At 41.3% G+C, this 25,260-nt stretch overlaps 4 protein-coding genes across 5 annotated transcripts; 3 read left to right on the forward strand and 1 right to left on the reverse strand.

Annotated features, from left to right (window-relative positions):
- Positions 1 to 1,791: 1,791 nt before the first annotated feature.
- LOC306705654 (uncharacterized protein) lies at positions 1,792 to 4,543 on the forward strand. Of its 2 annotated transcripts, none has more exons than XM_079172466.1 (7): positions 1,792 to 1,913; positions 2,488 to 2,588; positions 3,229 to 3,257; positions 3,353 to 3,428; positions 3,532 to 3,666; positions 3,756 to 3,850; positions 3,962 to 4,543. In XM_079172466.1, the coding sequence occupies exons 2-7, from the start codon at positions 2,495 to 2,497 to the stop codon at positions 4,334 to 4,336; spliced, it is 804 nt and encodes a 267-aa protein (XP_079028592.1). In that variant the 5' UTR covers positions 1,792 to 1,913; positions 2,488 to 2,494; the 3' UTR covers positions 4,337 to 4,543. The 2 variants fall into 2 exon arrangements, with proteins under 2 accessions (XP_079028592.1, XP_079028593.1); XM_079172467.1 differs by having other exon boundaries at positions 3,535 to 3,666.
- Positions 4,544 to 4,683: 140 nt separating this feature from the next.
- sf3a2 (splicing factor 3a, subunit 2) lies at positions 4,684 to 8,327 on the reverse strand. The gene is made up of 8 exons (XM_079172465.1): positions 8,300 to 8,327; positions 7,330 to 7,640; positions 7,174 to 7,220; positions 6,838 to 6,947; positions 6,670 to 6,719; positions 5,639 to 5,779; positions 5,494 to 5,562; positions 4,684 to 5,382 (listed from the first exon to the last, which is right to left on the reverse strand). Exons 2-8 carry the CDS (start codon positions 7,525 to 7,527, stop codon positions 5,122 to 5,124), a joined length of 876 nt encoding a protein of 291 aa, XP_079028591.1. The 5' UTR covers positions 7,528 to 7,640; positions 8,300 to 8,327; the 3' UTR covers positions 4,684 to 5,121.
- Positions 8,328 to 9,151: 824 nt separating this feature from the next.
- plekhj1 (pleckstrin homology domain containing, family J member 1) lies at positions 9,152 to 12,640 on the forward strand. The gene is made up of 6 exons (XM_079173685.1): positions 9,152 to 9,477; positions 9,599 to 9,666; positions 9,802 to 9,868; positions 10,104 to 10,194; positions 10,707 to 10,770; positions 11,470 to 12,640. Exons 1-6 carry the CDS (start codon positions 9,384 to 9,386, stop codon positions 11,560 to 11,562), a joined length of 477 nt encoding a protein of 158 aa, XP_079029811.1. The 5' UTR covers positions 9,152 to 9,383; the 3' UTR covers positions 11,563 to 12,640.
- A 310-nt stretch (positions 12,641 to 12,950) lies between these two features.
- LOC306705642 (fizzy-related protein homolog) lies at positions 12,951 to 18,880 on the forward strand. Its single transcript, XM_079172453.1, has 14 exons — positions 12,951 to 13,092; positions 14,009 to 14,082; positions 14,469 to 14,597; positions 14,779 to 14,842; positions 15,524 to 15,654; positions 15,751 to 15,836; positions 15,932 to 16,115; positions 16,360 to 16,425; positions 16,689 to 16,791; positions 16,937 to 17,121; positions 17,216 to 17,449; positions 17,571 to 17,675; positions 18,324 to 18,416; positions 18,556 to 18,880. Exons 2-14 carry the CDS (start codon positions 14,014 to 14,016, stop codon positions 18,595 to 18,597), a joined length of 1,491 nt encoding a protein of 496 aa, XP_079028579.1. The 5' UTR covers positions 12,951 to 13,092; positions 14,009 to 14,013; the 3' UTR covers positions 18,598 to 18,880.
- The last annotated feature ends 6,380 nt before the right edge of the window (positions 18,881 to 25,260 follow it).

The following is a 25,260-nucleotide window of genomic DNA, read 5'->3' on the forward strand; positions in this document are numbered from 1 at the left end:
ACATGCTGAGAATAAGAGCTCAGATTATTTCTTGACATTAAGGAGGAAATCTTTAGGCTCCGTTTAATGTTGGAAGACTTAATTAATTCATCCAAATCAAATGTGCAATTAGAACTGTTCCCTCAGAAGATGCACTCTAACTAGTGATGAAGCTGTGTCCTTGGGACTAGAGTGTAAGCACTGACAAATCAGTGGGGTGAGAGTGTGCACTTGGTCAATTAAGTCTGCAGACAAGCTCATTATAGGCAAGAATAACACTAAATGAACACATGATGCCACTATAGCAGTCAGTGTGTGTTCTGTATACTGTAATATGAGAGCCCACAGCACATCATATGCACATACATGCTGAACATATTGTACACTTTGTGTTTTAAACACTATGAATATAAAGGTGCTACATTTCAAATTCAGAGCACGATTGAGAGATTTCATCCACACGGCTCTCAGCTAACAGTAAATATTTTGTAACAACACGAAGAATCTACAGCCTCGCTAGCTGCTCTGTCAAAGGCACAATAGTACTTTGAACACATGCTAACATCAGCATGCTAACATGCTCACAGTGATAATGCTTAGACACTGATGTTTACCATGTTCACCAGTTTGGTGTGTTAGCAAGCTACCATTTGCTAATTGTTACCATCAGTTATCAATCAATCCGTGTTCCTGACGGGAACATAGCTGTCTGAACCAAATGTCATGGCAATGTATCCAATAGTTATTGAGATATTGGGCCACCCAATTTAGATTTTCTTTTTTTTTAAAGCACCACAACTGACAGAGATTGGTTGTGTCAGTTTAGGGACATGACATCATGTGATGCAGCTCTGAGCACGATTGGAGACCCGGGCCTCCTTCTTGGTCAGTCTACCCACGGCGAAAGGTTACAGAGCTTATGTCCACTTCAAAGAGATTACTGAGGGGTATATCAGTGTGTGATTCAGCTGGAATTGGGCAGAGTCCCAGCAAAGGTATGAGTCATCAACATCGCCTTCTGTTTATCAACACTTCCTCTCTCCTCCCACATGAAGGTGGCCTGCAACCACCTCACCCTGATATAACCCAATCATCTTTACATCTGTTTACACTGCTTCCTGTTAGCGGCCTTCATCTCTCTCTCTCTCTCACACACACACACACACACACACACACACACACACACACACACACACACACACACAGTATGAGAATAATAATGCACTTCTGCGATAATGTACAAAGGAAACATAAAGAGGATAATTTGACAAATGGGTCATATGTGTTTGATGTAGAGGCTGCAGCTGACGGTCAGCTCATTAGACGTGTGTCAGTCCTTCTGCTCGTCTGTTTGACAGAATACAGACTTCATTTGTGGAGCAAAGCAGCCTGAAACTCTGTCTTGCAAGTACAGTAGCGTCCTCTGCTGGTGACTTATGAAATTCAAAATAATGTCCAAAAAGGAGAGAAAAGGTGGGAAAGCGTCTTAAAATATAATCATAACCATACACAAGTCTTAATTGTTTCTTCTAGCTGTTTTCAAAGTACAAAACCAGTTTTTCAGTTTTTCTTATTAGGGGTGTTGCCCTAGTTGCTCAAACTATGTGGGATTGACACAGAATAAGATTATTATGCGATTTCTTCCATATGGCTCAGAGTTTTCCAAAGCTTGGTGTACGGTTTGGCTTTCTTCCTCAACTCTCAGCCCTCTCTTGGGATTCGACAGCTGTATGGCACATGTTAATGTCAACCCTCCCTCAGTCAACGCCTCTGACTGACACTCAATTCTTTTTTGTTTTTTCATTCTCCGGCACCTGTGCTTGGCTGTCAGACAGTACAGAGCCTGACTCTGCTGCCATCTCTGCCGAGGAACAACAGGCTTTGTGACAAAGGCTTGCCGACGCTGCCCGGGGGGACCCCAAATGTCGAGACAGGTAGGTCCCTATTTCAATCAGGGCCAAAGGTTAGGCTTCATCACAAGGGAAAGGCTAGCCAGGTGTGTAACGGTAACATCGGCCCTTATATTCAGTTTGTATCCATCTGTCTCTCCAGTGGCTTTGCGTCACCTATTTATAGGGCTGCTAGGACATGAGCTCAATGTCCGGGTAGAAATGTCATGGAAGACATAAGGCCCTCAGCTTTCATCTGTAAATGTGAAGGTCAAGAAACTGCGTTAAGTTTATTCATAAACTAGAGAAGTTGACCTTTTATTTCTCAGCATTTTGTGAAGCCAATGTGAAACCCTGATGAGAAAATAGAAGTAACTTTAACAAAGAAGAATAGACATTGTGGTCCAGCGAATCATCTTGTTTCTGGGATGTAATAGGTGGCACAAAAAGAGCATTTCTAAAAAAAATATCAACAATCCATAGGCTGAGCTGGCCTCTGACAACAGCCAGGCTCATATGCGAAGCTTTGTGTAGTATGGATATGTCTAAATCTGCTGACTCATTTTTAAACAAACTCAGTTTTGAGCCACATCCATCTTCGTCCCTCTCTTTCTCTCAGGAAAGAAATGGAAGAGAGCTATGAGAAATTTGAAGAGGAGTTAAGGCCACCAAGAGCAGATCCTCCTCCACAGAAGCCTGCTCGACAGATCCTCAGACCAGGTGGCGACACACACACACACACACACACACACAGATATAATCTGTAATGCCTGCACATAATAGCCTTTGTACATATATTGCACAACTCTATAAATAGTTGGGAACAGCAGCACAGGGAGCCACTGTAATATGACCCCTTGCCAAAGGCAACACAGTGATAATGCTGAATGGATGGTGGGTGTAATACGACTCACTCTCTACAAACAAACACAAAGTCCTGCTTGTGAGGCATAGCTCTAACATGTCTAAAAAGACCATGTGGTGTGTTTATTTGCCAGCGCTTTGGTCCAGATTGAAACCATTTTGTACAATCTTTCAAGGTCCCCAGACGATGAATGCTAATGAATTAGAGTTTTTGTCAATTTATGACAAAATACTTGTAAAAGTATTGAAAATGGTTGATGTTAGCATGTAGTTCAATGCACAGCCTCACAGTCACTGGCATGGCTGTTAACTCCAATCTGTTATGTCTGTCCGAAATACAAAACTTTGTCATAGTAGACTTGTATTTATAAGAGGTTTTAATGTCAGCCAACAGTAAAGGTTGAATACAAATCCAATCAATGGGGATAAATACATTTGAGGGAAAGGTTGTTTGTTGTCGTTTACCCCTCAGTATATGTCCATCTGTCTGTTTCAGAAATGTATGCTCCAAGAAAAGTCAGAGAGGTTAGTTGGAAAACAACCAACATGAAACATTTTTTGTACAGTGTTCAAATCCCTAATACATCTTTTATTCTGAGCTACATGTTGTTCTCCAACAGGAAAAGTCTCAGTTAACACAGCAACCTAGAGCAGAACCCAAGATTTTACCCAGGGAGCCCAGCTTCCCCAGAACAAGTGAGTCATTCCCATCTTTCTCCTCAACCTCTGTCAGCTTTCCGTGTTTACTTTACTGGATTACAATAAAAGCTTTTCCTCCTCTTTCATTCATTTCCGTCAGCAGCCTTACGTAAAGCCTCGTCCATCCAAAACTTGACCCAGATTGAAACGCCGTGGGAGAATGTCACCCTCAACCGCTGTCTGTTTGTGGCCATTACCATCCTGGTGCTCACCTCAGGCTTTCAGAGGCTTCATGGCAAGTAAACTAAAAGTACAACCACAGTTACCAAATGACATGCCTGCTGTGACTAAGTGGTCTCTTTTCAAAAAATAAAAAATAAACAGAAACCCTGCGTGGTCAAGGGGCAGCAGAGGAAGAGGAAATTGGACTGACCGTGAGACGTACGGGCAAAATCCAACACAGGAGACAACCACCAGAGGTAAGGACAGTAACGAATAACTTGGATTCACATATTTGACACGTTTAACCGAAGATAAACAGATGTACATGTACCACAGTGTCAACTACGCCATGTGTTCTCCCCCCTCAGCCCGAGACAAGTCTTTGGGAGGTCATGTTATGGTGGCTGCCAGACCTTGATGATGAAGAGGATGAGGAGGATGACGATGACGACGACGATGGACAAGTCAAAATAGAAAAGTCAAAGAGGGGAGCGACAGCGCGAGCATCAAGAGGTCTCAGAAATAAGCCACTGCCGGACAAAAAACTCATGAAACAAAGAGAAGGGAAATTTAAGGAAAGGAGAGCCAAAAAAGCCAAGGACGACGAAATCGAAGACAAAAAGGAGGAACCTGAAGCAGCAGCCGATGAGGAAGATGAGGATGAAGGAAAGGAGGAGGCAGAGTTTGAGAATAATCAAAAGCTGGAGGAAAAGAAAGAGAAGAAAAACACTCAAAAGGGATGAGTCAGATTCTTTCTACCGTAGCAGATGGCAATTTATTTTCTAATCCAGTTTCACCAGAATTGATTTAACATTTATGAAGGTGGTAATGTTGAATTCAATAATAGATATCCTGTCAAATCTTTGAAATACCACTGAGACTCAAAATAATGTTTTTGCTTTGCATAACGGATGTGATTCTGAGTAATGAAACACTGAGTTACCTGTTAAGACGTTTGCATTTTCCTTTCATTTAATCTGCCGGCGGCTTTATCTTAAATCTCCATGTGATCGTTTGTTGTTGTTTCCCTTTGAAAAGTCTACATCTTTAATAAACTGCAGTTAGTTGTCAATATTATGTAACTAGAAGGTTTTGAACATGGCAAACTAAAGCTCGAGGTTGTGACTAATTTGACCCACTTAGCCCGTTGTTCCCTCTGAGAGCTGCTCCAGAGAGGCCCAGTTAAAAGGTGTTTCAACCGGACCTCTATCTCGATATTTCAGGAACTCTTTCTCTTCTGCTATGACCCATTCACACGCTAAATTCATCTTTCTGTGTGATGTCTTTCTAAAAACAGACTTTGAGAGGCAAATGCTTTTTTTTCCAAAGAATTTAATTACAAAAACAGAATCCTAAAAGATTATCTATTTTCAATCATAGCTCCAAATTCAGAAAGTAAGCATTTATACAAAACAGTGTGGTCATACAAACATAAACCAAATAAATGTATAGAAATCTACTAAAGGTAGACTTTAAACATAATTAAAAACACCATGAAAGAAAGCAATCATGTTACACTGGTAGGGGATCAGTTATTAGACATAAGGCCCTCTGGAGGAGGGGGCCTCATTGGCATGGGAGGCATGGGCATCTGAGGAGGCATATGGGGGGTTCCCGGAGCGCCAGGTGGGAGAGGGGGCATCCCTCCTGGCGGGGGAGGGGGCATAGACTCATTTGGTGGGCGATGTCCACTCATGAGAGGAGGGGGGCGCTTCACACCTGCAGGAGGTGGGGGTCCACTGGACTGGGGAACCGCTTTCTCCATTTTGAAGTGGAACTGTAGGAAGAACTGGGAGGAAAGATAACACGGAAGACCAGTTAAAGCACATGTTTCCACATTCCTCCCATCAAATAGCCGGGTCAGCTTTGTGGTAACAAATGTTAATCAGCTGATCAATACCTGTTTAGTTTCCCTGTTCCAGTGGGTCCAGAAGCGGTTTTCTGCTTTATCAATTTCTCTACTGGGGACCTAAACAAGAAAAGATGTTGTGTCAAAGCCAGAATAACAATATAATAAGAGCGTATTAGACGCGGCTTCCACTCACCTTAAAGGCAATAGTCTCGTATGGTTCAGCAGCCAGAAGCAGGTACTGCCAGCGACGATCAGGAGGCTCGATGCGCTGTTCGTATGCAGACATGAAACGATGTCGGGGTCCAATTCCTTCAGCGATCTCCGGGTAGTCGATCTGATGAACGGAGGAAGTGGATTTCAGATGCCGATTAAAAAAAACGAGCCGACCAATAAAACAAAATACTTTCCACGCGATCAATATATTTTCTCATCATTCACACTCGTTACAAAAACATGCTTTGACGCCACACATAGAAAATAGTAACACATTGTAACTCTTCTACACAGTCCTGCACACTTGTAATAACAAGAATAATGAGTGTAATAAGCGTGTCCAGTTTGTAGAGTTGGATATGGGTTTAATAAAGTAAAAACAACTTATCAATTGAGGATTGTCTGACAGAACGAACTTCAATTTCTGGTGGAATGCACCAAATGCAAATATTTGTCGGCATTGGTGTGAAAGGTTTGAATGCAAAAAAAATGTCAACAAATATTCCCCATTTTCTTATTTTGTCCCCGGTATGAAATGGCCAACCAGAAATAAGTGTGGCATTAAGCTTTGATTTTAGGTTCAACACAAACTATGTAGAATAAAAAGAAACAACATCTACTCTGCTGTAAATCATAAGCTTGAAAGCTCCCCGATAAAAAAAATATGCACAAAAAAAGAAGAAAGCGAGTACTGACTTCAGCATGTGGCACTGTATTAAAAAGCTGCTTTTGACGAGAAAAAGTACAGTTTCTTAGAAGTACAGGATAAAGCCAGCCACGGGTGAGCGGGTATTGAGAAGCCGGACAATATCGGTTTACAGTTGCTTCAGCTGTCAGTGGTGAAACAACACTACACTCTAAAGCCAAACAAAACTAACTATTTAAGCTAACTGAATAACTTTAAAGCATCTGTCTTAAGGGGAGCTTTAATGTTGAATTACTTGTTTCAGAATCTTTCTAAAATTAAAAACTCCTTCCATACAAAAGGATTCCCCCCCCAAACACACTAACCTGGAAAAGTAAGGACTGCTGTCCAGTCTCTGAATCCCTCTGTTTGGTTACTATAAAGAAGAAAAAGACATGGACCATATGTTAAAATATAATAGATTTACAGTGAAACCTAAATCAGCATAAAGTAAATAATGATTGCACTGATTCATAACCACGCAGACAGCTTACCTTTGTATCCTGGTCGGCCAATTTTCACAAACTTTTTGACCTCAACTTTCACTTTGGCTGGCGCTGGCTGAGCAGGAGCTTCTTTTGCCTCTTTGGCTGCTCGCCGTGCTCTGAAAACAAACAAATTATACAGTTTTTAATTGTTAATCAACTCACTGGACAAAATGGGTTGTTTCACTGTCAATTCACAGCAACCATCAAATTGCTGATGATCCACCACAAGCCCAGTAAATGTAATGTGGACTTGTGGTTTGATTCATTTGTCAGTCGTGGTTAAGTGAAGTGGAATGAATCAGTCACATAAAAGACAACATATAAATTGCACCGTGCTCTTACAAGTTGGTCTGATGTTTCTTTCCTTGTGTGTGAGCCAAGTAGCTGCCCTGTAATGCAGAGGAGAGCAGTTTGTCAAACAAGATATTTAAGAAAACAAGAATGAACACCAAGTTCAGATAACATAAAATGGGAAAGCGTCACTGTGTGCCTCCATACCTCATTGTTATGAAGTGTCAAGCAAAGTTTGCACTCGTACGATCCTAAATGATTTTTCATAAAGTAGGGGTCTTTGTTGATGTCGATTGTCTCCAGGGCCAGCTGACGTAACCGCTCTCGCCTGTCACGGTTACTCTCAGAGGCAGATGCCACCCCACCGCTCCCCGTCTTCCCTCCAGCTCGATGCTGGAAATCCATCTTTGCAATGTGATGAGCTCAATCACCCAGACACACACACACACACACACACACACACACGTGTTTACCCAGTCAGCACTGGACAGGTGCCCCAAGTAAATCTTCCTGAGTATCTGAAGAAAAACAAAGCACACGATGTTGCCAAACATGTAGCTAAAGAATACTATTTACTGTTTACCTGGATTGTGGTGCAACACAGTACCATGTGTGGAGTTACCACCACTTATGAATAAACTGTACAAGACTGCTGACATTACTCAGTATTATAAGTTCACCATTCATTTTAAAAGGCATGTAAAAAACAAATAAATGGTGGCAACTGGTCACATTTTTCACAATGACTCCTCGGACCCCTATTGACTGAGATTATTTATGCTAGCTTCCCTTGCAATGGATCGGTCTAAATACTGGGAAATAAAGCAAAAAGTTAACAGAACCAAATATTTTCTGATAACTTAGATATAATTTACACCAGTAAAGAGAAAGAGGGTTATCACGCTACAAAACAAACGTACCCTGGTGATCTTTACAAACTCCAGTGATCTAGTATGTTAACGCAACGCTAGCTCCTCAATACAATACGACACGGCTTAGGCTAAGCTAACGGTGTTAGCAGCTAATAGTTGATGGATTTTAAGAAATCTGAACGGTTAAACGAAAAAATAAACATACCTAGCTGTGTATGTGTGCTAATAAATGTGTTAGTTACACGACAAAACGATAACTATAAATTAAGGGATACTGAAAGGTTTAGTTTGTTCAAAACACTCACCGACACTACAACGTTAGGATCATGCCGAAGTAGGTTTGTAGTGCGCATGTGCAAGAAGATTCTTCTCAGGCTTTTGGCGGTTGGCAAACCTCTTCAGGCGCATTACCGCCGCCTGCTGGACTGGAGCGGACTGACTTTCCTGATAAAGATAATCATGGCCCTATTTTTTCTCGAGACTCCACCGTGTCTTAGAGTTCAATCTTTTTTGGTATCAATAAGACAGCCACCACAAACATCTCTTTATCAATAGAATTGAGAATGACTAAATAAAGCCACATAAGGGCTCTTGCTGCGGCTGCATCCGATTATCTATGGTACTTTTTTTACCCATGCACAACATTTTTTATATGGCCTCTCAAATAAACTATTCAAGCGAAACCACAAACAAGTCCTAACAAGATGGGTATATAGAAAGTAAATCTAATTAGTCTCATATGGCCTACTTTTCATTAATGCCTATTTGCTCTCCACTCCTTTCCTCTCAGACTTTTAACACTGTCTTGCATTTCCCACTAGTTCATAGGGTTGTAAATAGCTCAACTGATATATAAATACTGTACATTAGTAGCTTTTCTTAACACAATACATACATACATACAGAACATACATCCACGGTGTCAAATGATTAATGTGTTTTTAATTATTTGCTTTAATAATGTATTATAATGTTAAAGAATATATGTATCCATGCTGTTAATTACATGTGTGTCATAACAGTAAACATGACATTTGATTGTCACTGCAACAGGCTGCCTCGTGTAAGGTTAGTAAACGCACTGTTCGTCTAGTTTGCCCCTCACCGGCTACCATAAGTTACTATTACAGAGGAGTGTCACTACCAATCCGAGTGTGTGTCCGGTATGTGGTATGAAGGAGAAGTCCGTCTCTACTGTGTTTGCTTGATACATAAATGACTAAACACACCCCGCCACACTTCACGAACACAAGATAGCGAGACAGCGACGTTAAACCGACGGGTATTGACGCGTTGTTACCTCACTCCGTTAGTATGTTTTCGGTGGGAATGGCTCGGCCGCAGCCAAACTATCCCCTTTAACCTGCCTTTACTGCGTCAGTGACCGCGATGCGTTTCAACGAGAAGGAGCTGGTGTCCCTGAGCCGCCAGCCCTCAGAGAGGGCAGCCGAGCTGGGGATGCGAGGACCCAAGAAAGGAGAAGGTACGGTGTATTACTCATGTCGTGTGGACAGCACACAGCTAATGCTAGTAGGACCAGCCACCACCAAAGATGGTTCAAGTTCATGTTATTCACCAGTTGTGTCTCTTTTGTTATTATACAGTTGTAAAGAAGAGGCTGGTGAAACTCGTCGTTAACTTCCTCTTTTACTTCAGAACTGATGAGGAGGAGGTCAGTTGAAGAATACTCCATATTTCATTTATTGCCACAGCAGTTCCTTTATGTATTCATGGTCTTACCTGTTCCTTATGAGGAAGTGAACCCATTTCTTGCTAAAGACAACAACATTAACTTTGTATTCTTCAGCCAATTGGAGCTTTGCTGCTGGAGCAGTGTCGGGTGGAGCGGGAGGACAGTCAGAGCTTCTCTATTGGTGAGTTTACTCGCATTCACATGACTCACCCTCACTTTCTCTCTCGCTGACTGCTTTAAAATCCTCTCAGTCAGTGTAAATAAGTGGATTCACGTTTGTGCTGATGCTATTCAAAATGCATTGTTGATATGTTTGCTTGACACCGAACATGTATCCATTACTCATGACTTTATATTACAGTTTGTGCATTTTCTGATATGTATTTTTGAGTCACTTTGTGTGTTTCTCTCTGCAGCATTTCTGGATGAAGCAGAGAGGAAGTATCTGTTTGAGTGTGACTCAGAAGAGCAGTGTGGGGAGTGGGTGGACTCCATTATCAAGGCCAGGTAGGACTGACTCTTTCCATCTTAATACAACAGATACCACAATCATATACACATGTTTGGGTATAATCTGGAATCAACACGAAACAACGGAGGGTCATTTTTGCTGTAGAAACATAAAACATTCATACATATTGCATATGGATCATTGACTAATCTAAAAAACAAAACAAAAGGCAGTATGTCTGTATTTTTCCAACTTGTCTACGAAACTATTAGAATGAACATTATAGCAACTGGTCACATATCTGCAGCAGTAAACAGCTCGGCAGGTCTCAATGAACAACTTGCACCTAATTGTGTTTTAGCCTCCAGTAATAGACTCACATGGGTTGTGATGCAGCTGTTTCCAGAGACACATTGTCCAAAATGTGACTTGAGTTGAACGGTTTTCAAATGATTCATCACTACTTGACCTTTTGTTTGTGTTTACTGGGAAAACAATAATGCTCCCAAACAGGGGATGCCCCCCCCCCCTCCAATGTCAAATTAATTTGTCATCTCATCTCTTGCAGTTACGAGTTCATGAGGAAGAACTTGATATTCTATCGAACTGAAATCCACCGGCTCACCGGCAAGGTAAGGTCCATCACAGCGGCTTACAGACAGCGCTTCTATCGAACAGTGTCGCACTAGACAGGAGTTATGTGTGAAAGTGTATTTGTGCCATGCTACTGAAATGCACAGTAGCAACAGAAGATAGTGTAGGAAGATTCAGAAGTTTAGGTTTTTTTTAATGAGGTTTCGCTGTTGAGATTTATGCCACAACCCCCCAAAACAATAGAGGTATGTGGGATTTAATTTGCGGCGCTCAAAGCCTACATTAAGTACGTTAGAAACACTTAAAAGCAATATTTATCTTCAGAAAGAGACCTTCAAATGGTTCTAAAAAAAAACAGTTTAAAGTTAGGATTTTATTGTCACATACACGAAATTTGACTTCTGCATTTAACCCATTTAACACATAGCAGCCAAGGATCGAACCCCCGACCTTGCAGTTATCAGACAACCCTCTCTACCCATTGAGCCACAGCAATTATAGCAAAGTCTGTGAAGAAATATGGTTGTTGACATTGTCAAATGTAAAAAGAGCCACTAATTAAAATGTCACTCACCTAAATCGTACTGTGAGGGAGGCAGAAGTCTCAAAGATGTCAAAACCTGAACTAAACATTTAAAATATAAAGTTTGATTCTGCGTCAATAACAGGGAATTTGCATTGAACACTCTAAGTATTTGTTTTAGGACAGTCTTTACTCATCTTGTCCTTCCTCACAGGACCCCTTGGAGCAGTACGGTATATCGGATGAAACTCGCTTCCAGGTCCACAACGGCCTGCAACTTCTGCCGAGGGACACTTCCTCCCTGTAGACAAGCGGCCGGTGTCCAGATGGACATTTATCTTTTCATTTTAGTTCGCTCTGCCATTCCAACAATCTCTCCTCACTGGTTTGAGAACCATGGCATTACCATAAGCACACCTGCTTTTTAGATCTTCACTGCTCTGAATGTATTTAGTGTGTCTCCAGACTTACAGAGACATGCTTATGCACATGTTATAGCTCAGTATCTGCGGCCATGCAAAGTAGTGGGCTGATAACGCTCAATCATTACAGGTAACGCAGTACTGTTGAACTTGACACTTTCATATTTTTCGGTTTAGGGGATTTTTCATGTCATTTTCTGTATCATTTTCAGACCTTTTCTCTGTTACTTGGTTGTCAGTGTAAAACATGTTTTCTACTATGTTTTCTACTGGACATACTGTCCTGTTAGACAGTATGATTTAAGAGGATCTCAACGTAATTGTGCTGTAGAGCTGCGGCTGTGACTTTCTTTGAGGACTGTTCGTATGATGACTGGGTTTAACAGGAATTAATCCAGGACATATGAAAAATGTTCATCAAGTAAATGTAAAAGCTGTTTGAAGAAGCGTATGATTATTGCCCAATTCAGAGAACAACGTAAGCAGTATTTGAACTGCATGGGCCCTTTGATCTGCTGAGTTGAGCCACACATTTTACTCCAGTTTTGCTTATAAGAAATCATTCTTTTTAGCTATCCCAATATATATATTTATCTAGCCCGTTTAGACTATTTAGTTTTAAAAACTATACTTTTGCACATATTGTTGGGTGTTGAGGGGTTTCTTTTTTAGAATTTCAATACTGTACTTGAATCTACTGTATGTTTTCTGTGGCACTTTGAATCAGATTCCTCTAGGTAAGCTGCTGGACCCGGCTCTTGACATGGTTTTAATATCTCACTCACTTCTTTGTCAGTTCACTAGCAGTCCAGAGTCCACAAACAGGATATGTTGTTGAATGTGTCTTTATTTTTAAGCTTTTGCACATGAAATGTGTTTAGTCTGTTTTTACTTCATGTTAGATTATATGTGTTTCACTGGCATCTTTCTTTTTTTTTACTAATAAAGCCATTTGAAAGATACTGCAAATCGATGTCCTGGCAATAGTGCTGCGACGTGTGTCCACGACCATTGCACAGATTGAGAATGACCGTTCGTAATTTTTAGCAATTAACATTAAGCTGTGCTATTAGCTTCATGTTAATTGCTAAAAATTAAAACAATTTTTATTGTATTATGTTTTAGCCATACAATTATTTAAGAAAAAGAGATGACTGCTGAAGATGAGTGAGTCTTCGTGACAGTGACACGTTTCCTTAGCAACGCAAAATGTGTGATTCAAAAAACAGCGACGTCACATCCTTCCCGTGATGCTTAGCGGGCCCAAATTGAACGATCGGCAAAAGAAAACAATTGTATTTTGCATGCTCTGTTTTAAAGAGTCAAACGCACAAAACAAGATATTTCCACTGGAACTAACACCGCACAGAAAAACACTTTAACGGCGCGCAACGGGACGGTTTAATCCGGGCACGGTGGGTGTTAATGAAAGAGTAGATTGTGAACAAACAACGTTGCTAATGTATTAGCCGGACCGCTAGCGTGTTTTACGTTAGGTCAAGCAGCTGGGCTAGCGTTAGCAAAGCTTTGTATGCTGGGTGACTGAATAATAAGGTTTTTAAATAACTTTAGCGTCACCATTACAGATCGACAATGACCACCACACCCGAGTTTGTTGTTTCATGTAACCAGCAAGCTGAAACCTTCAGTCAACGTTACAAGTTTCTTTCGTGAACTAACGTTAGTTAATTTTGTCAGCAAAAGACTGATCACATGTAACTACTGTAACTGCTGTCATTGTCGTTTACGAACAGATTTGCTGCTAGTTAGCTAGTTTAAGTAGGTTTTACATGAAGGCACGAGAGTTTAACAGTTGTTTGTCTGCCGTTATATCTAGTAATGATCATTAAAGGCCCCTTTTGAAGTTTTCATTACCATCCAGTTAAATGTACTGTTATTTTCTTTACCTAATGGGTCGATAGCGGAGCAACATCCACTGACGAGTGTGATCCTCAGTCAGCCTTCAGTAGTCAATTCAATGAAGTGGATCGATTTTTTGTCAAAAGATATAGGTTAGGCTATCACTACACTGAAGTGTTTATTATTGAAGTTTAGTAATCAATGAGTTGATCTACAAAAAAATAATAACAAAAATATTGATGAGCCATCCCAGGTTGAAAATGCAGGTTCCAGCTTCTTAATAAGCAGATCAAAATTAATAGACTGAAAATGATACTTTGTTGAAAACCCTCCATGGTGACATTTCTTTTGCTCAACAGTCATTCATGAGCAGAATATGCTGTCAGTATCAGGACTGACCAGAAGTCAGCAAGTCATAGCATTCAGGAAACTGTTTTACAAATGTGTTGATCAGTCTTGACCTGTTTTCAGGCGTCATGGATCAGGACTATGAGTGCAGGCTGCTCAGGCAGATCAACATTCAAAATGAGAACGCGAGCCCCATAGTAAGTAAATTATACACACACTTGTACATAAAGGAGCTGTGTTTCCTCCACTCTTGCACGATGGTAGCGCCTCCCAAAGAGGATTATTAACTAGCAAAGGAGATGGTGTTGCTTTCCATCTGTTGGCAGAATAAACATTTTAACAGGCCATTCTCTCTTCTTCTTTTTTGACGATGTCATTAGTGTTGAGTGAAAACAAGACCTCACCAGCCAAATGACTGGGTTTTGTGAATGATGCCTCCTGTTGTTGACACCTCAGACAAACGCACCATCTGCCACCTAAATGATCTTCCTGCTTTGACCAAGTTTTCACATCCCTGTCCAAGGCCTGTTTGCACTTGGCCTCCAGTCAGAAAATGCTTTCTCCTCTCAACCAACTTGTGTAGAAAGCGGTAGGAGCGGTGCGGGCTCTGACACCCACCAGCTCCCCCCTGTCCTCCCCGAGCAAGCACGGCGATCGCTTTATTCCCTCCCGGGCCGGAGCCAACTGGAGTGTCAACTTCCACCGCATCAATGTGAGCCTGCTGCAATACACCCAGGACTTCACTGTCTTTCCTACCAAAAGAACAGTGTTCTCAAGATCAATGTGTTTATTATAGCTTACAAAGGAAAAAACCTCACCCCTTGTCATTCTTCTTTTGCTCGTCTGTAATTGCTGTCAATGATTTTTTTTTTTTATTCCATTTTCTGATGTAGGAAATTGAAAAGTCGCACAATCAAAACAGAAAAACCAAAGATGGCACAACCGACAGCAACAAAGGTAATCAATCCACCTTTATATCCAGAAACTAGTCGGGGGGACAAGTTTCAATAATAGATTGTGATACAATGTTTTTCTCTTCAGTTTCGTCGCTACTGTGATGTATTGAAGACTAGTGCTGACATTTCATTATCCATTACTTGTTTGGTCTATAAAATGTCAGCAAATAAAAAAATACTATCATAGACAAATAAGAAATTAGACATTTGCCAGCTTTGAATTTTTTCTTAAAAAACTACTTAAATGTCTAATTGATTATCAACATTGATGCAGATTGATTTTCTGTCGATCGGCTCTAAAGATGCCTTTCACTATATTTTCTTTCACTGTGACACTTAAGATATTAAGATTATGATATCAATGCAATCCTGAGTTATCCTACGACTGTCTGCCCCTAAAAGACAAATACTCTCTGGTGTGAGTCTTGTCTCTTTATCAGCTCATTTCTACATGCGTCTGTCTGCTCCAGTCAAAGTTGATCATTTGACCTTCTCTTGTTTACTAAGCCTGGACAGGCTCATGGAAACTGGAGATAGGGACGAAACAAAGCTTTGTGAAAAAATTCTCTCTGATGTTCAAAATGGGAGAGAGGGCTGTCAAATTGCTGAGGGAGCAGTGTTTGAACTTAATCATTTCGACAGCCCGGTTTGATTTCCCCTCTGTCTCTTCCTTTGCCTACAGCGGACGGTCTGGCGTACTCGGCTCTACTGAAGAACGAGCTGCTCGGAGCGGGCATCGAGAAAGTCCAGGACCCCCAGTCAGAAGACCGCCGTCTGCAGCCATCTACTCCAGCCAAGAGAAGCCTTTTTAGTGTAAAAATAGTTACCGTGGCTGCAACTTTGAATGCACTCGTTTCATGGGGAGTTTTTTTCCCCTGAATCAGTAATCATCTGTTTTGTGTTTTGTAGTATTCTGTAAGTGCGAAGCGGGCTCTGCCAGAAGAGGATGGAAACACAGTCTCTCCATATTCTCTATCACCTGTCAGTAGCAACAGGTAATATGTTTTCCGTGTCGTTACTCAATTGCCATCTCTTTCATTTTTGGAAAAGTAGCATCGTATTCCTCATGTTGTTGTGTTGTGCGTTACAGCCAGAAACTGCTCCGGTCGCCAAGAAAACCTACACGCAAAATATCCAAAATACCTTTTAAAGTCTTGGATGCTCCAGAGCTTCAGGACGACTTCTACCTCAACTTAGTGGACTGGTCCTCTCTGAATGTACTCAGCGTTGGACTGGGTACCTGTGTCTACCTGTGGAGTGCCTGCACCAGCCAGGTGTGTGTGTGTGTGTGTGTGTGATCTGTCAACACTGACATTAAGCAAAGCAATGAGACAGCGAGGCAAATGAACTAAGAGTATACATTTCTCTCTCAAATAATGTTTCCCATCACACTGGATCTCTCAATCACAGGTTTCACTGGTTGTGTATCACACATTGACTAAAAGAGTCTTAGGATGTAATTCCGCTGCCTCTTGGACGTCGTGTTGATCTGTCTTGTTTTCCTCACCATCTTTTCAGGTGACACGTCTATGCGATCTTTCTGTAGAAGGAGATTCTGTAACGTCGGTGGGCTGGTCCGAGAGGGTGAGTTTGTCTGTCATCTATTATCATCTTTTCAAATTAAAAAACAAAAAAAAACATCTGGCATCTCAAGTACATTTGTACAACCTGCACACTAAAACACATTTTTACTAGCACAGAGTTGGTGACAAAGTTAATGGGGTTTTAGTGTGTAGGTCCTGTTTAAAACTCCCGTTCTTTGTGTTAGTTTTTTGGAAAAGGCTGTCTTGAAGTCATTTTTCGACTCTTGGGGAGTATGATATTCAAAGTGTGCCGTCTATTTTTAGGGTAACCTGGTGGCGGTGGGGACTCATAAAGGCTATGTACAGATCTGGGATGCAGCAGCAGGAAAAAAGCTCTCCGTACTAGAGGGACACACAGCCAGAGTGGGTGAGTTAAGTGGCTGGAGCGACGGAGGCGGAGACGGTCGTTGGAGTAGATGTTACAACCATCATTCATTTCACAGTTGTTTAGCAACATCTCTCATTCGCGGTCGGTGAATCCTCTTCCCTTCGATTTCATTCTTTGCTGCCAGGTGCGTTGGCATGGAACGCGGACCAGCTGTCGTCTGGGAGCCGTGATCGGGTGATCCTCCAGCGGGACATCAGGGCCCCGCCTCTCCAGTCAGAGCGCCGTCTCCAAGGACACAGACAGGAAGTCTGCGGGCTCAAGTGGAGCACAGACCACCAGCTGCTAGCCTCGGGTGGAAATGACAACAAGGTATGCAGTCGGAGAATCTCACCTGTCTGTGAGCCACTCGGGACCACTTTTCTCACAGCATTTCTCTCCCCTCGTCTCAACCTGCTGTCTGTAGCTACTTGTATGGAACCACTCGAGCGTCATCCCGGTGCAGCAGTACACGGAGCACTTGGCTGCAGTGAAGGCCATCGCCTGGTCTCCCCACCAGCACGGCCTGCTGGCCTCCGGCGGCGGCACTGCCGACCGCTGCATCCGCTTCTGGAACACTCTGACTGGCCAGCCCTTACAGTGCACAGACACCGGCTCTCAGGTCTGCAACCTGGCCTGGTCCAAGCACACCAATGAACTGGTGAGTCGCCCGGAGTTATGCTAGCCAATCATACAGCATCTTATGAGTTCTATTTCCATAGTAAAGTTGAGGCGACTCCTGAGTGTGTTGGTGAATATGTGAAAAACACTCTTTTCTGCAGGTCAGCACACATGGTTATTCCCAGAACCAGATCCTGGTGTGGAAGTATCCCTCTCTCACTCAAGTGGCTAAACTTACTGGACATTCCTACAGAGTACTCTACCTGGTCAGTACATACTCTGTGTGTTTGTGCGTCTGTCTGCAGAACAATGGGCCACATACAAGGACATTTTCGTTTTCTTATCTCAACTTTCTCTTACTTTTTTTGTACGCTGGGCTCGTACGAGTCGATCGGATTTAGACCAGCATAAACATGATGAATGCGTAAATGAGCGTGCGTTCATTAGAATTGTCAATTAGCATAATTAACGACAAAAAAGGCTATACGTCGTGCCTCGTATGTCCTATATTGAAGCCCTGCTACATAAAGGGACGCTTATAATTTTTAACGGTGTCAGCAGCAGAATTAAGGCACCTGATGAAGCCACGGAATGGGGGGAAAAAAGCAGGTGCTGTTACCGCCTGAGGGTCGTACTGTCACTGAAATAAAGAAGAAAAGGTTCGATATACAAACACCTCGCCCCAGCAAGCTGATCGATCAACGGGAGGAGGTCAAATAATTTGTCGTTTTGCAGTTAGAGATGTTCATATTGTATTGTTATACAATAGCCAACAATTGCCAACTTAAATTATTAGTGATTTTGTTTGGCTATATGATTACATTTAAGAACCCGCAAAAATACCCCTGGTTACTTTGATGTTGTACTGTTATAATACTGTATATTCCGTGTATAATAATAGAGTGTATTTGCAGGCCATGTCCCCTGACGGAGAGGCCATTGTGACGGGAGCGGGAGATGAAACACTTCGGTTTTGGAACGTCTTTAGCAAGATGAGATCCACTAAGGTCTTTATCCTTTTCCATTTCTCATTTCACGCTGAAGATCCCGTTCTCTGTTCTCTACCTTTATCTGTCTGTAAGGTTTTATTCACAGTGGTCTTTGTCTAACCACCTCCGCCTTCTTCTCTCTTCCTCCCTGTTTTAGGAATCCGTGTCAGTGCTGAACCTCTTCACCAGGATCCGGTAGTTAGCGCGTCACTCTACTACGAGGGGATAATGCCGGGAAGGGAATTTAACTTTGCATGTATCAAACTGTAAATGGGCCCCTTCTTTTGAGTATTTACCTCAGTAGTCTGCAGAGGGCCCCCCTCGATCGCTCTTAGTTATTTAGCCAAGTTGTAGCTGGAGGTGGGAGTGAGCGGGAGAGAGTGTCGAGGGCAGAGGAGATACGCATGTACAGTATTCCACTTCCTCCTTCATGATGGAGCCACAGGCTCATCCAACAGACCGGGGATCTCTGGTGACAAGGAGAATTGGGGGGGGGGGGGGGCGTTTCTCTCCCCGTGTGATAATTGTTTTGTTTACAGACTGACATTGTGCTTTCCTGCCAAATATTGAGTTTGTCCTTTTGTTTGTCTTATTTATTTTATTTAGTTTTTTTGTTTTTTTTGGTATTTTAAAAACATTTTAAAAATGTGTTCCTACTCGTTCTGAAGGCTGGTAGATTTTCTTTTATGTGTGTAACTGCAGTTTTTGGTCTGATCTGTGGAGTATGTTTGCAGAACAAATCCAGGCTTGTCTTTTTTTACTGAGAGACAATAATGTTTCACGTACACTGATAACCGATCACATCATCCTGTGCCGTTTCGAGAACTGTAAATCGGCCTGATCTCTTTTTATTTTTTTTATTTAAACATTATTGGCTCATAGTTTTATAGTCTAATCTCAAGAAAAATGTTTTAAATCAAGTGGCACGTCTTAGAAGGAAATACTTATTTGGTAACACAAGACATAAGAGTATATTCTTGAGTGGAAAATCAGGCATGGGAATTTAAAATGAAAACACTTTGTTTTACCAGCGTAGTTTGTAACAGTGACTAAAGCACACAGTAAAAACATTTGGGATTAGATCAGTGAAATGCTCGTGCAGAGCTGCTGCTTTGTGCTGTGTCTAAGGTATTCAAGCTGGAGGCACTTGTCCTATTTCACACCGTGTCTGTGTTGAGCAGTCATGCAATTCTACTTTATTTTTGTTATATATCTGAGAAAAGAAATTTCATATCTGCAACCGCCTCCCCCCATTTAGATTATCCTTTTTCCTCGTTGGAATGTTTGAGTCAACTAGCGTGCCACATTTAAACAAATGCTATTTATTTGTGTTGTGAAGAAAGGTTATTGTACAGAAATGGCATGTTTGTTTACTAATGACATCTGGGGGAAGTTGATGGGCAGTTTCACTGCCAGACTTTATGGAAATTTATTTGAATGCCACTTCAAAATCAAGACAATGCTGCAAACTTGAATTACAGAAAGAATGTTAAAAATAAATATTTCTGTACTGAGAGATAATCAACAATTAAATGATCATATCTTGTACCTTATGTCGTCGCTGTTTTATTGTACAACTTGAGTGAAATGCTACTGGGAAGTAAAAAGGGCGATCTCATCGTTGTCATTCTATCTAGCTCAAAAATTAATTGTGCTTTTCCTTAAAAAAAAAACCCATTATGGTAATGATTTAATCATTTAAAAAACATTGACTGGTCCAAAATAACTGTTTTGTTTATCTCTGTGGAAGATATCTGACGTTGGATTGCCACTTCTAACAAGGCTAATGAGCCAATAGTATAGTGACGTTGGTATCACGTGGCATCTGAGTCGTCAATGATCAAGTTGTCAGTTAGTTTGGAAAAAACTGATAAATGGCTGAATTTTTAAGCGCCCAGCTTCACTTCAGTACCAATCCTGGCCTAGCCTGCAGCCTGATGGTGTCTCCATCAGGCTGCAGGGTACATGAATATTTACTGTGTTACCTCATTTATTAAATGGTTGTGCAGAACACGGGGCGAGCTAACATACAACATCTGTACTCTCTTCAAGTCTCTGTTTACTTCTTGAATTTCCACCAATCCTGTCAAATCCTGGATACAGAAACATAGCTGTACTATAAGTAAAGATGCACACTCCTGCATATATTCTTGACAGAACTGGCAACCGCTTGGTGTGAAGTGAATGCAATGGTCCAGGGGAGGGAGAGAGCAACATCTATTGGTGGAATGTTATCAATGGCACCTAAAAATTACTGTGCCCAGCTGATTTGCCTTTTTCAAAAAGAAAATATACTACATATTTGTTCCCAATTTTTAACAATTAACATCTTTGGAAGGAACCAATGGGCTTGAGGCTGAATGCCACACGCAGGCTAGAGAACTCAGAAAAGTACAGAGGGACTAAAGCATTGCTGGTTTTATTCTTTGCATGGGATTTGCTAACAATAAAAAATTATATCATGTTTCAATTCAATTTCAGAAGATCCCAAAAGAAGTTCTTCTGAATTATGGCGTATACCTTTTAAGGGCCCGGAGAGAACTTCACATCTAACTGTTAGTGGTAGCATTCTACTGTGAAGTTATGGGTTCTAGTGATTGTGAAAGCCGTAGCGTATAATTCACATGTTGTACATATTGTGCAGTCTTTTTTTCTCCACCCAATTGATCTGTTTTTCCAAAGGTTTCAAAGTGAACACCAGAGGGAGCCATCCTATGAGCAGACACAACACTGCTGCTACCACACCCATACAACCAGCCTTAACCACAGCACATTGAAGGTGAGGATCAGGTTTAACACTCACTAGAGGAGTATCCTGCCCCGTTGACTGTCTTTATAACACGCTATGCAGGAAGCGAAACATCCCAATAAATTCTATCTGGTTTCATTGTATCCTCAAAATTAGAGTTTTTAATGGCTGCAAAACATCCTGTGGCTTCCCTCACCTTGTTCACTACAAGTCTGAAAATGTTCATATTACCAGTCCAGCCCACACTAATTTCACCCAGAGCCCGAAAAATAATGAATGCCCACCGCCTCACAAAACTCCTACACCTCTGCTTGTGCCGTGTGGTCGAACCAAACTCCCTCTTTATGAGGTTTTGTGTGTTTAATGACGTCAACCTGCCAGCGACTACAGAGGAAAATTAGCCTGTATAGCTAAATTTGTCACATTTACCTGGCTCATGTTAATGAATTGGCATTGTGTTTAAAGAACATGCTATGGGGCCTGAATACATGAAGAAAAATTGACCTTAAATGCTTCCAATCTTGTGGTTTTGCTATCATTTACAGATAGATATCAGACAGTGGCTAATACTGAATACTGGCTGCTATTAATAAGATGGACTGAAAAAACGAAAGGTCTTTTTTGTAAAGTCTTTTTCAGTGTGATGAAGATCAGGTGCTGTAGTCCTCTGTGACTCAGCTCCTCTCAACGCCAGAGAGCCTGAGCTTTTCTCTCCTTCAGACTCCATTATAATGTCATCTAAATAACATGCATAGTCCATTATAGTGATCAGATAAATCATCTGAATGGAAGACATTGAACACAGTCTTCCAGCTCATCTGTGGCTCTTGGTGGGCAGATGTTAACAATAAGCCCTGAAAGCAGAGGGTCGGACAGACAGGGATTGCTAATATGCATAATCCTACCTCCTGATGTTTCTATCAAGAGGCACGGAGTGTGATGTTCGCTATACAGCTAAAGCCTCACAACACAGAGAGCAGGATCTTCCCCCAGGTTCCTCCATAAGCCAGACTCCTGAGTTGTATTGATAAACTGCCTACAGAGGTATCAAAGGAACAAGGCTTTTGTGAGAACTAATGGCTGCAGCCACCCAGGCTTCTTTTGTAATTTTTTTCAGAACACGGGAGGTGGGGGGGGGGGGGGGCGCTCATGCGCCTTATTCATAAATAGACACTAGTCACTCACCTCAGCAGCCCCATTGCATTCATAAACTGGGGGTTGATAGGGTGTTCCTCCACAGCCCAACTATGACGAGCCCTGCTGTGATGACTACACAATTAATTGATTAATACCAGTTGGTTAATACCCATGAATTCATGAGAGTGATTCAAGTCATACACTAATGAAACACATTCTGGTCCACGGGGAAAAAAAAGAATGCCCAGAATTAAAAGGGCCCCCAACAGCTATAAATGATGATGTTTAGATATGAAAACAATTGAATAATGTTAAGATTCTAACTCATACCCCGAAATAAATATACAAAAGCCCCGCAAAGCACTTTAGAAATATGCAACTCAGTTGTATACTAGTGTGTGCTTTTACTTCAGAGGAAGACATACCACTAATACAAAATATATCAATGCATGATCAATAATATGATTTATTATATTTATTAAACTACCCAGCATTATATTAGAAACAAAAGCTCCACTTTGAACAGGCATTGAGTAAATTTAAGTACATTTGTGCTAATAATGCCTCTTTCACTCTTCAATTGAAGTGAACATTTTGTGTGGTATTAATAGTTTTACTAATAATAATCAATAATTCTACTAAGGAAAGAAAGTTTAGAGAACTTCTTCTACGACTGCAAATACCAACATTCCCAGTCAGAGAAAGGGTGAAAAGTCAAGCAAGAGGGCGTTTATTGCCTGGGTCCCCAAATCACTAAATCCGCCCCAAAATACACCCAAGTCACGGTTAATTGTGGTCAGAAACACATGGTTTTACAAATAACTAAGTTATGAACTGAATTCAGAGTATATCTATGATTCAGTCAGTCTTGGCTCGGATTGCCTCCACACGGCTCAAAACATGGCGACGGTCAGCCAGCTAACGGTGCTAACCGCAGGATCAGTGCTGACAGAGCTAACAGTGTTAGCATGAGGGTGGGTGCCATATGCTTCCGCGACGATGTCGTGGCTCGGGATTGTGTGAATACAGTATATGGTTGTAAACGGTAATCTTAGTATGAGCGAAGTGCAGACGCGATTAGCTAGCCAGTGGCGCGGGCGGCTTATGCTGCCAGTGGCAAAGTTATTGCTCTACTAAATTAGTATGGTGAAAACTATAGACTCTATAAAAGGTTTCCTGTGTAGGCTATCCGCTCGTGCTCCTTGACTCCAGAGAAGTAAAGTTATTCAGCATCCAGCAGCCATTGAGCGTCTACACGCCGCTGACGACATGCTCGAGCGTGCAAAGCCCTGAAAGTCCCGCCCCTGTTTCCCGGTTTATTCAAAGTGTATTAACATTGAACGTGTCCTGTGTCCAAATATAACCAAATTCAACAAGGCACTCCCTTTGGTCCCCAGCAGTACACCACGTTGTGTGAAGTAGATCAGATGAGTGGTTCTTACTTTATGCTAAGGACGTACAAACATACAGAGGTTCCTTAGACAAAATAAATGGGTTCCGGTTTCAGTCCTTGCAAATAAAAATGTACAGCTTTGCAAATATGAATAGTTGCTTCCTTTTCTCTGCATTTTACTGAATACTGAAAACATGATTTCAAAACACCCCGGAGGACTTTGGTAAGTTGTGAATAGAATTTAAGAATCATTTTTGATATTTTCTATGTGGAAACACTTGTTAGATGGAGCTCTAAAATGTAGACTTGGCAACACGTAACCATTAGACTCACATGGAGTTGCCAGATGCCATCTGTGTCGAAATGCTGACATAGCTTCTTAAATAACCCACGGCTTGCTGACAATTATTATAATTGTGAATTATAATTCACGAGGAGATAATCCAATCCTTACATAGACCAGAAAAGTTTAAATTTCATCAGCACAGTTGTCCTCTGTTTCAGATGAGTGAGGAGCGGTCAGAGTCATGAAGCAGAAGGATCGCAGACATCTCTGCTCGCTGCTCAGTCATTGCTCTACTGGATGAAACAAATCTAATACTATTATACCAATAATACTGAAATAAAACTCTTAAAAGTACAATATTTGCACATTTAAATCACTCGCCATATAGCCTAAAACTAAATAAGGAGGTCAAAAAATATATATAAATTAATTAGACACATTAGATCAGAACCAGCATAAGTGTGTTGATACTGTCCATAAGACACTGTAATGCATACACATCATAGTTGGTTTGTGATGAGGATGGATCCTCTTGTTGAACCATTTATCATTGTTGAAGGTTGCATGAAGGTTTTATGGTTGACTATGACCATTTTAAGTTTCTTCCCACTTGTCTTATGTCCTAGTGTGGTTACTGTGTGTGATGTTTGTGTTTTATGTGAGCTGAAAGCGAACAGTTAAGATAAATAAAGATGTGGGCTCAAACTAAACATGTACAAATCAATGTGAATGTATCTGCACACGATGATAAATTAAATTGTATTCCGCCCAGCCGATTTTATTCCAAAGCAATTAATTTTACCAATTACAATTTCCACTGCCCTTAAGGTATGTAACGTCACTCTTGTTGTTTCCCGCACCAATTAATTTGATACATAATCTTGATCTGCACAATTCAGGTTTTAATTCAATTACTTCTGAGCTCCTCACCCCACGGTGCTCAGTATTTCGCACTCTTGGGACACATTTCAATTTAATTTGTATTTATGTCTCTGTGTGTGTGTGTGTGTGTGTGTGTGTGTGTGTGTGTGTGTGTGTGTGTGTGTGTGTGTGTGTGTGTGTGTGTGTGTGTGTGTGTGTGTGTGTGAGAGAGAGATTTTTCTTCGATCAGATTATAATTTACGCGCTAACATAAAGTTAGAAAACGGCATTGATTTAACCATCAGTCCATAAATAGAAAGGTATGTTCCATCGACATGCATAAACAACCCCCCATGTTTTATTCATATGTATCCTAGACCTTCATATAATATAATTTGGCTGCTGGTTTTGGGCCGCACCCTTAACAAGGTCTGGA

The sequence above is a fragment of the Pholis gunnellus genome (assembly GCF_910591455.1).
Source record: "Pholis gunnellus genome assembly, chromosome: 14".
Taxonomy (NCBI): Eukaryota; Metazoa; Chordata; class Actinopteri; order Perciformes; family Pholidae; genus Pholis; species Pholis gunnellus.